The sequence below is a fragment of the Lytechinus pictus genome, chromosome 2 (genome assembly GCF_037042905.1).
Source record: "Lytechinus pictus isolate F3 Inbred chromosome 2, Lp3.0, whole genome shotgun sequence".
In the NCBI taxonomy this organism is placed as follows: Eukaryota; Metazoa; Echinodermata; class Echinoidea; order Temnopleuroida; family Toxopneustidae; genus Lytechinus; species Lytechinus pictus.
In genome coordinates, this window is record NC_087246.1 from 58663954 (window position 1) to 58675703 (window position 11750).

Sequence of the window (11750 nt, forward strand, 5' to 3'; positions counted from 1 at the left end):
ATATACATTTTTGATAGATTTCAATCTTAGTGATATACTGTGTGACATTTGGCCATAATTACACATTCCACGGGAAATGGAAAATCATCAAATCCACATGCTTTGCCACAGCTTTTGAAGATCTCGCCAGTAATTTTCTTTCCCATCATAGTTGAAATGCACAGAAAATTAGATGAATGAAAATTTTGATTAAACAAAGAACATAATCTCATACAATGATTGAAGATGAAAAGGAAATCTTGATTAATTATGAATTATTGTAAAGCTTCATAAATGGTATTTGTTTAAGAAAGAGTGATAAAGATCAAGGAACAAAATAAGAAGACTGAGTAAGAAAAATAATTGTTCCTCTCACAGCCTATTGCCTAGAAGTAGATGATCATCTCTTAATATTATGTTCCCTAAATGTACTCATTGATCAATCAGTTTCAGCTATGTGAGTGTGACATTAGTCTTCTAAAAATGGTTTCAACTCCAAATAAATTAATCTAGTTCCTCCATAAAAAATAAATAGTGTCATAAAAATGCAGATATCCCAGATACTGTATTAAGTGATGTATCTGATAATGTGATATAATATTCACAAATGTGGGAAAAGAATGAGCAAAACATGTAAAAGGTAAATTGATATTGTATGCAGAGGTGGAGGAGGAGGATGTACAATCTTTGAGAAATGTCTGCATACGCAAAAGACAAATATGATTTGACAAAAATTTAGAATAATTGCGTGGTGGATTGATACCATAGTAACACTGCATGACAAAAAGCAATTGAAAAGCTTGAATCCATTGCCCTCTCCCCTTTCCCCATCATCCTGTTCCTCTGCTTTTAAAGGAAGGGATGGGGCTTAAACATTGGGTAGGGACATATATATCTAGGACAACTGAAAGCATGATCCCATTGCCCCCCCCCCCCTCCACCTTTGCTCCCACCCTTTTTTTCCACAGGTTTTTTCCTCTAAAAGGAAAGGTTGGGGCTTAAAAATTCGGAAGGGGACTTTTAAAAATAAGGTAACTGGAAGCATGATCCCTTTGCCCCCCCCCATTGTCTCATTCCTCTTGATGATTTAAAATAAGGAAGGGGGGGGGGGGCTTATCTATTACAAAGGATACATAATTTCGGGTTCAATTGCAAGTCAATTTTAGGCCCCCAAATCAATTATTCTTACAATCGATCAAGAATAAGCACCTGATTCTTATTAATCAGTTTCTTTCAACAGACTTGCTGCAGTTACAATGATTCCAATGCAGATTTTCAGTTGAAATTGTACAACTGATTTTCAAATAAGTATCTTGCAAGATCCTGTAAATGTTTGCCGAAATATCTTTGGCACCGTGATATCAACTTCTCTCTCTATCTCTCTTCATTCTATTGTCTCCGCAGCAGACAGCGATGTGGAAGAGCCGATGGATGACTCGTCAATTACGTCGCCCTCTCCAGAACACGACATGGACAGGCCGAATAGCAACAGTTCGACCGTCCTGACAGAGATGGCTGTACCATCACCGGAGGCTAATGAACAGAGCAAGGCGATGAGGAGGGTTGAGTGGCCGATCAAGGAGGGGACAAAGCTGGGACCATTCTCTGCAAGGATTGCAGTCGTCCAGGACGATTGTGTCAAGGAGAACTCCGTGAGACATCAATTCTTATTACTTTGACTAAGTTCTAAAGATTATTTTGAGTCTGACTACAGTGATAGATACAGGGTGGGGGGGGGGGGGCTCAAGGGGTATGCGTTCCAGGGTCCTGTTGTATAAAAGTTTTTACCTGAGAAAACTCAGGTTGTTTTTACTGGAGTTTTTGCCCTGTGTTAAAGTCAATGGCAGAAATCAGAATAACCTTAGTTTCCAGTTTTTACCAGAGTTTTCTCAGGTAAAAAGTTTTATGCAACGGGCCCCAGGGGTGTGTGAGACCCCTCTATATTCTTGAGAATCACTCATTGAACACTGTTGCATTCGTTAAGAATACCATCTAATTTTCAAATTATTTCCATCAGCCTTGCAACATTTGCAATAATTTGTGCTCCTTTTAATCTGTTTTCATTTCAAAATCACAATTTTCTCATTGTTTCTTTGTCTTTTTGTAATTTCCTCTGTTCCTGTAGATCTGTGTAAGGGGTTCAAGTAAAAGTTTATTCAGCATTTTCATTTTGGAGTATTACACTGAAGAGATGTTGATTCAGACAAACATCAGACCCGCTAGTGTGAATGGACCCAAGGCAGCAATAGTCTATATCTACAAACCAGGTAGATTATCTTGAACAAAGAAATGACCAGGGGCCCATTGCATAAAAGTGACCATTATGGTAACTTTGCCATTTGATGGTAACTTGCATGGAATCCTTGATTTTGATTGGCTGTTACCATTGGATGTCCAAGTTACCATAATAGTACTTTTTATGCAACAGGGCCCAGATGATTATTGTGTTTTGTCATTTCAAGAGGAACGGTTAGATTATTAAGGTTAGGTGTTTTAAGGTAATGAATTAAAATTTTGTTATAAGTATACAGTATATTTCAGATCTGAAAGCGGTTAAGATTTGATTTATATTAATTTGATGTAATTCTCAGATAGTCTAAATCCACGTGGGATAAACCCTTTTTGTATAATTGCCATTTGGTCTACAATACACTTGTTCTAATATCCACTATGTCTGATTGTTATTTAGCCTAATGCATAGAGGGGCGAAATCCCACTTGGTCTACTAATTATTTCCCATTTTATCAATTGAAAATTTGGGTCATTATAAAGAGTTCATCCAATCACATAGACAAATTAGTATCAGACAAAGTGGGCATTAGACAAAATGGTTATAGCCTAACTGGAAATTAGACAAAGTGGTAAATGGGCTCAATTGTAATTTTTAGACTTAATGGTTGGTAGACGAATTAGTTATGGATGAAGTAGGATAAAATCTTGTGGGATGAGACCAAATGGAAAGTAGACAATGTGGATGTAGACTAAGAGGCAATTTACCTTTGACAATTCATTTGAATCTTGGGATCTGGGCCCCCGCTTTACAAAGAGGTTTCATTGATCCGATCAGCCACAACTATGGAAAGCCAGCAACGTCAACATCTAAAATTCATGTACATTCAACTTATTTTCTAGATATGATGTATATTCATACGTTCATCGTTTTCTTGACAATTCAGTGTGCTTCTCTTTGTTTACAAAGTACATTGTGCACATTTTCTGAAGAAAAAATTATGACATTGATGGATTTCCATATAGATGATGCTAATTGGATCAATCTTATCTCTTTGTAAGATGGGGCTCTGGTGATCGAACTAGAATCTTTAGATTGGGGATGATGAAAACTCTCCTATTGGCTCCTAAAAAATAACTGAGTATATTGCCCTGAGGCCTTTAGCTCTTTACCTAGTCTGCAAGCACAGACCTCATATTTGACACTTGAACCAAACTATGTCTAGAATGAAGACTAGACTCCAAACTCTTATCTGTGTCAAGTAAGAGCCAGTCACAGTACATAGTGAATCTAGTCTCACTACTTCAGACTCTGCATTATGCACTAAGTGAATTGCTAAATCAAGGGTCTGTTCGTGCAGACTACTCTTTACCCACCGCTATTCTTTATTGTATACAATCATACGATTCAATTACACAATTGTAATAATAAGTTTTCTATGACCATTGTACCATAAAAACTGCACAAAAACTATATTATGTGGTGAAGTGGTGGTATGTATAGAACAATTACCAGCGTCATTACCGGTATCTAAAGAAGCAAATTTCAAAGGAAATCAGTTGCCATGTAGAAAAAATGTATTTCCCCTTCAAAATCAATTCAGTAGGTGAAGTGATCATGTTTAGTCTTGTAGATATTGCAAGCAATTTAATTTGCAAGTGATTGAAAATTGTAATTACAAAGTTGCAATTGAAAGTTTCATTTCATATTTGTGAAGTCAATTACTGTCTTCACCTTCAGGAAATGGACTGTCAATTCATTGCAATTTTTAAATTCATTGCAAGGATTTTTCTTGATTTTAAGACTTATATTGAACTTGAAATTGATTGCAAGTTTTTTATGTGGTATCCCATTAGTGTTTTTACATATCACAATAGAAGTTTGATATGTCAAATGATTTGATTGTGCATTCAGACAAGCAGCTGTATCTGCTCACACTGAAGGATGTGGAAGAACATGAGAACATCCCCACCGTGTTCTTGGAAGGGGGCCAGGACAGGCACCCAGGGTCGATGGAGGTCGATGACCTCCTCCGGCAAGAGGTCGCTGCAGAGACGCAAAAATCTAGCCGAGGTGCCTCATCACCAGCTGGGAGCTTTCCAAGCCCTTCAGGTCAGTGAGAAAAGAGGGGTGTAATCAAACCTTCAAACCTTTCTCAATTGTAAAGAAAAGAATGAAAGTTGAGTGTTACGGCCCTCTGTTTTTCTTATATTATGTAACTTTTACTACTTATATGCATGCCCATGTTAATGATTTCTTTCCTGTTTGAGGAAAAGTCATTCATTATATTTTTTCATACAAAAAGTTTGGGAGGTCTGAAAGTGCTGCCAAGTTCATGGCATCTAACCCCTAATACCTTATTGTTCTAGAACAAATGGGGGGGGGGGGGCTCTACCCCATTCCAGTAGTTATTAGATTAAAGAGGCACTTCACTGATAGGTCATTGGGGAAGTAGGTATATTTGGAAATTGCTCGTTTTGGGTTTCATACAAGAATAATCATGCAAAAGGTTGTGTTACATTGCCCAATCTTTCATAAGTTTGTGTGATGACAAATCAATCAGGCAGCTTATCAAATGGAAAATTATTACAAGCAAAGCTAGAAGACCAGGCCTGGAGCATGGTACCATCTCCGCGCTAGTATGTCTGGAAGAATGAATTGAGGGAAGTAGTTATACACTGAGGAACAAGAACTTACTTTGAACATTGAATTGAAGATGCAAGTTGTAAGACAAAGTTGTGGTATAAAAATCATGAGATCTGGTAAAAGTCTAGGGTTGAACGGTATTGAAAAATTCGAAAAGACAGAAGTAAACCCGATCTTCATTTGTACTGTCCAAATTTTTATCACACCAGTCGGACGGGCTCACATGACAGAGAGATAATCACGTGCAAGTCAATAAGCCATTTGCAATTTCCACATAAATTCAGTTTCCCCATGATTTGGCAATTGGATGCAGCTTCAAAGGGGTGAAGAATACTCATTCCTTTAGACAGTGAGTTGAAGTCCAAAATCCTCACAATCACCGATTAGATTTTTTTGTCATATTCTACAATTCACAGAACATGATTACATCTAGGTTTGTGTTGGTCTAATGTTTGAATCTAAAAGTCATGTTTTTTTAATTTCTTTTGTTCACCTCCAGAGGGCGCCAGTCCAAAGAGAGATCTACTAGGTCCCACCAGCCCCAATGACACAGCTGGCATTCAGGAGCCTCTTGGAGGTAAGGTGTAGTTCACCATCCTATTTCAAAGAAAATTGGTTTCCAAGGCTACAACCTCCAAAGAGAATTGAGTAAAAATAAGTCATGGATAAATTTATATCAATTTGATGTTGTAATATGCAAAATTCAGACATAGAGAGAGAGGTAAAAGAAGAGAAAAGGGAAAGAAATTACTGGGGAAGGAAGAAGATAAGTATAGAAACTGAGATCTGAGACTTTTTTTTCTTTTAGTCCCAAGTACAAACCATATCCAGAACATACACAGTGCGCTTAGAAACACCAGTAGTAAGCGCCTTATAAATGTTATGTATTATTATTATGTGTTATTATCTGGGCTGTGTGATACTATAATGCCCCGGTTGTAAGATTCAGAGGAATAATTATATTATGTTTTAGGTCATTCTCCCCCCCCCCCAATTAAACTATCCCGCTCCTGCATGCTGGTACTAAACCTTGCTGAATTAAGAACAACATAGTCACGAGTTACAAATTTAGTCACAAAACGTCTGAGACTCAAAAGACGAAACCTTGAATTTTGCAGCAAAAGCTTATCACTTTCTAAATTTACCTTGAAATGTGTTGAGGGGATCTATTTATACATTAGTTAGGCAGTGTACATACTTATGCCCATGCATGGTATATATTAAATCATTGTTACAAAAACATCAGCTCATTGATAATACTAAACTATGAATGGAGGGATTGATAAGTAGGTTATGAAATGAAAAAAAAAACACCTTTACTGCCCAATCAACTTGCGATGAATTTTGATACACAAAGCACGATAAATTGAAAATAAAGTCACAATTTACAAATTCAAACTGCATCAGAATTGAACTTTGTGTTTTAATAATGTTAGAATGCATTAGTCAGGATCAAGGTTTCACAATGTAAATAATAAACAAAATTACATAAAAAACAAAAAATAACTAAAGACAGAAAATAAGATGAGAAGAATAGGTGGAAGAAGGGCAATTTGTTCTGTATTATTTTATTGTACTTTTGTAAATGAAATGTATTTTTCATGTTTTATTCAAAGAAATGTATAGATTATTACAAGTATTCTCTCTCTTTCTTTCTTTTTTTCACAGTGCCATCTGTAAGCTGCCAGTCCTGTGGTGTCACTTTCAGAAACCCTGCAAATCTAAGTGCACATCAGCTCTACTACTGCGCTGCCAGAGAAACTACACCTGTCCCTCCTTCAACCAGGAGCCGTCCTCCACGCCATTCAAGCACACCCAGAGAAGCATATGCTGCAGATCAGGCTGCATTTGCCAAAGAGACTGGAAAACCTGAAGACCTAGTCTGTATTCTGTGTAAAGCCAGGTTCTCTAATCTTACTAACTGTCTGAGCCATATGATCAAGTTGCACACTGAGCAGAACTCACAGGCATGCAAGTGCTGTAACTTCATCAGTGTGGACGTTAAGTTGCTCAAGGAACACATGTTGATTCATGTTAGAGGAAGTGGGATCAACCCGAATATCTTCATGGCATCTCAAGGCAGTCATGCTCTGATGGGGCCATTGGCCTTTCATGGGCCAAAGGACAGGAGGTTAGAGGAGAAACGAAAGAGAAAGAAACATCACCAGGCACCTGGTAGCCAGACCTTGACTGCTCCACGTGAGGATGGGGGATTGAGTTCTTCAGCATTGGAGCAAGATCATGATCAAACTGATGTTACCAAAAACCGAAGTGTTGTCAAAGGCAATGAACACAATGGGGTCTTGACAACCAATAGCATAAATGCAGAGCCAAGTCAATCGACTTCAGAGAGCAGATGTACCCCTCCAACATCCTCTAGTGATCTTGGGAAGGTTCAGAATGAACTCCAGACTAGACCCATTGGAAGATTCCTCTGTGTTGAATGCGACATCTACTTCTCAAGCCACAAAAACTTTGTTGCCCATAAGCAGTTCTATTGTCAGGGTCACACAAAGGAAAGGAAACAATCAGGACACGTGCAAGTACCTCCTCTCCCTACCCCACCTGTTCCATTAGTACAGTGTGGAAACTGTGGTGCTGTGTTCCCTAGTAGAGACAAACTGGCAGTTCACACCTTGTACTTCTGTCACTGTAGGAAACCAGATAAAATTAGCGCACAAGACTCTGAAGCACTAACAGACAAATCTAGTCAACAAGGGAGATCTAGTCCAAATGAAGGAACTGGCAGCCATGATGAAGAGGGGGACAAAACAAAATCCGACAATTCAAAAATAAAAGTGGATTCATCTGCCAACCCTCATATAAAAGTAGAGCCAGATGAAGGACACCAAGGGAATGATAAAGATCATAAGCAGAGTGTTACAGACAATGAGCATGTCCCTCCAAATGCTTCTTCCTACAAGGTCGGTACGGCTAGCAGTGGCCTGTCACCAGGATCAGTTCTCCTTGCTCCAGGAAATATGCCAACTTACATTGGAAGACAGGGTAATTCACCAGTCTACATTGTAGCCTCACATGTGTTTGTGACTCCACCAGGTGAAAATGGATCAAGAGGAGTACCTCAAGCTCCTTACCCTCCATTCTCTGCTGCCATCCCAGTGGGTCGAGAACTAGTACTTAAAGGGGAACATGGTACACCCATTCCCGGTGAGAGACCATTGGACCTTACTGTGCGCAAGCGAAAAGGTTCTGATGAGAGTGTGTCTGAAGGAGGCAGTGCCTCTAAGGTCCTCAAGAATGAGCCTGTTGATCAGAAAGGTATTGCATCATCACCCACATCGCAGTCAGATACAGCATCAAGTATCCTTCCACCATTTAACCTTCCTAACTTCCCAGGGCACGTCCAGTACAAGTGTCCAGGTTGTCACATAGCTTTCAATCGTCTTGAAAGCCTGGATATCCACAGGCAATTCTATTGTCAGTCTGAGAGTGGCAGTGGAAACCAGACGCCTGTTCTTCACCCAAGCACATCTATCCCTGTACATACGACTTTGCCAGCACTTCCCTATTATCAGATAGTATCCAATCCCAGTCCTGCCAATGGTTCTGCCCTTGTGCCTGCACTGGCAACAGTTAACCTCAGAGACAATCACTCTGCTACTTCTGAAAGTAAAGGAAATGAAGGAAGTCCATCATTGTCAAAGGGCAGATCTAGCTCCAGTCCCGTTTCTGAAGCCATGGAAGGTGTGAGTACATCGAGTAGGACTTCACCTTCATATCATGAATCTGACTCTAAGGAAAATAAGATTGATGACCAAGTAAAAGGGACTAAGATCATGCATCTTCATTCTAGCAAATCCTTAGAGACTACAGAGATGCGACAAAACAAGGGATCCAGTCCTTCAACTCCATCAATGTCTCCGACAATTCCTGGCTCACCAAATAATTTTACTAGGTATCTAGGAAGCCAGAATGGAGAATCTGGTGGACAGAACATCCCCTTGTATGTACCATCTGTAGTGAGATACATGTGTCCAGCTTGTGGGGTGTCTTTCATGAAGTTGGAGTCATTGTCTGCTCATCAACATTTCTACTGCAGGGCCTCGCAAGAAGACCTGAGCAGTGATGGCGGTAGTGCCAGAGGCAAGGAAATTGTGTCATCTGATTCAATCCTTAGAACAAGTTCCTTAACGCCAAGGTCTAGTAGCAGAAGTTCCGACAGTGCACCAATATCTGAGATCAGAAGGCCATCATCAGGTCATGCTAGCAGAAGGAGTGAGCCATCAGTAGCTATGGACACCGGAGAGAAAGCTGATACTGGAGAAGCTGCTCAAGGACAACTCAATGGCAGCAATGTTCAAGCTGTCTTGACAAGATCAGAAAAGTGTGATGATTCTGGAAATGAATCAAGAACTTCTTTGTCTCCTGATGATAGCGCACATGACAATGCATCTGGTATTGATGTAAAATGCAAAGAGAGTCGTAAGAAAACTGATGGTTCGTGCAAAATTAAAATTAAAGAAGAGAAAGAAGAAGAAAGTTATGACGCATCCGCAAATACAGCTTGTTCTATAACAGACAATAACAATATGACCCATGTCAAGTTGGAGAAATTAGATGATGGCTCCTGCTGTTCCGGTTCTGAAAAACTGCTCCCAAATTCTTGCAGGCAAGAAAATGGGACCAAGGAAACGGGCACTATGTACAATGGATGCCACAGTCCAGGAGGTGAGGATGGCAAACTACCCCAAACAGCTGACAGTACTGAATCAAGTTCCCCAGCCTCGCCACCTAGCGGAATGAATGGATCAAGGCAGAATGGATCAGGGGCTACTGCCGGGGCTGCAGGTCGACCAGCTCCTGTGATGTTGAAGCACTGCAGGTCCTGTAATATCAGCTTCTCTAGCTTGTCTACATTCATTGCTCACAAGAAGTACTATTGCGCTTCTCACCATGTTGCCAAGAATCCTGTCCATTAGGTTATGTTCTATCATTTTAGTCCATCATGAACTATACCCATCCCCCAATAAAAAAAAAACACCTTAAAACAAATGCACAAACCCAGCTACAAATATTTGAGAAAGCTAGGTTGCTTTTTATCAAATTTATTTAATTTCCAGAAATGGCACCAAAGACATGCTGTTCATACTTGGTATAAGTTAAAGCATTGGTCTTTGTCCAATTCAAAAGGATAAACTCTTTTGAGCACCTTGTGATTTACATTTGCTGAACCCTGTTTCGTATTACTTGTTGTAAGAGCAAATTTGCAATAAGAGTTAAAAGTGACTGAAATCCTGAAATCTGATTGGCTGATTGTAAATTTGTTATAAAAATTGTGCATTTGTTATTTCAACAAATGTTTGTGAACAAGGACCATGATCCCTTTTCGATTCCTTGGGAGTGTTTTGAGAAGAGATTGGTCAGTGATGTTTTTCACTGACTCCTTTGCTCTCAGCCAATCACATGCAAGGATTTCCAGTAGCTTTTAACACCTGCCTGTGAAAATCACTGACAGAAATCTTCATGAAACCCTCCCAGATGATATGCTTGATCTGTTTTGATTCAGTCTAGCATCGCAGTGCACATTTATTGCTTGATCTGCAGAGGTAACTTGTCCTGAATACACATTTTAATTGATGAAACAGGACAATATAGAGATACTGTTAACTATGTTAACTCCATGTTCATTAATATATTCCGTCCAAAAGAATATAGTTATAGTCTGTAAATGAATTCCTTCAGAGGAAAGGAGATTTATGTATTTAGGAAAATATTTTGAAAGGCAAAATATTTTGAAAGTAGGATAGAAGTAAAGAAAAAGACCTTATTTGACAGGTAAGCTTTTGATGTATAACATGTAGGGCCTATGCATCTCTGCAGTTGGTACAGGTCATACCCCATGCCATACCTGAGGGGATGGTCTATCCATCATGTTGTTAGAATTGTATTGGGGGGGGGGTGAGGGAGGCTCTTTGGGATCTTTAGAAAAGCAGATTCACCAGCAATATCAACTATCTGTTCTTCATGTCTGATTGTCTTTGAAGACGATGGTAGTGGTAAAATTGGCAAGGAAAGGGGAGAGGGGGTAGCTAAGACTTTGATTGTCCCCTCCCAAATTAATTTGGCCCCTTTGAAAGTGAACTAGACATTATGGGACTTCTGTTCCCCCCCCCTGATACCTTTACCTTTTTCCTCTCCTGAATAGACAGATTAATTTATATTTAGTACTTGACTTATGCTTATCTGGTTATTTTATATGTTACGTACTACAGCATTTTGGAATTTCCATCCCACTGTTTTCACACTGATTGATTTTTAAAATTCAATTTTCTATATTTTTTGTATTTATTTCATATATTAATTTCTTTTATATTTTTATTTATATGCTTATTTATTTATCTCTTTTATTTGTTTATATAAATACATCCATTCATCTCTGAATTCCATCACAATTACATTTTGGCATAGCTATGCTTGGTTTACTTTGGAATCGTATATCGCTTTTGGGAGAGAGGCTTGTTAGATGATAATTGGGATAAATTCTAGCTGTTCTTACCTTCATGAAGGGAGGGGTTATATCACCTCTAGTAAGAACTTCCTAGAATGATTTGAAAAACATTTCAGGAGTCAAAATATACCAAGGGGCACCAAGTGACCCCCATATGTCTGAAATAATCTCTTCAGGTCACATAGAACCTCTATGAAATGCTCTTGAGTTTAGTACAAACAGTTGTGGATCCAGGATTTTTGAGTATATTGAGTGCAGAAAGCAAAATTTAACAATTCAACTTTCTCAGATTTAGCTATATTAATGTATTTTCATAAAAATATCAAATTATAGAGGTGACGTGCACCCCTTGTGACCCGCCTGGATCTGTCACAGGTACAATCTCCACTCTGAAAGAACTACATGTATGGGAAATCACCCCTGTTT

The 11750-nt window shown here is 39.0% G+C and overlaps 1 protein-coding gene across 2 annotated transcripts in view; it reads left to right on the forward strand.

Moving 5' to 3' along the window:
• The window catches only part of LOC129253896 (zinc finger protein ZFPM1-like), a 39806-nt gene extending 29917 nt beyond the window's left edge, over positions 1-9889 (forward strand). For both annotated transcript variants that reach the window (XM_064095263.1, XM_064095264.1), the window contains exons 2-6: positions 1384-1631; positions 2105-2246; positions 4124-4321; positions 5355-5432; positions 6524-9889. In XM_064095263.1, coding sequence (XP_063951333.1) covers positions 1384-1631; positions 2105-2246; positions 4124-4321; positions 5355-5432; positions 6524-9795 — 3938 coding nt within the window. In that variant the 3' untranslated portion in view covers positions 9796-9889. The remainder of the gene's footprint in view (positions 1-1383; positions 1632-2104; positions 2247-4123; positions 4322-5354; positions 5433-6523) is intronic.
• Positions 9890-11750: the final 1861 nt, after the last annotated feature.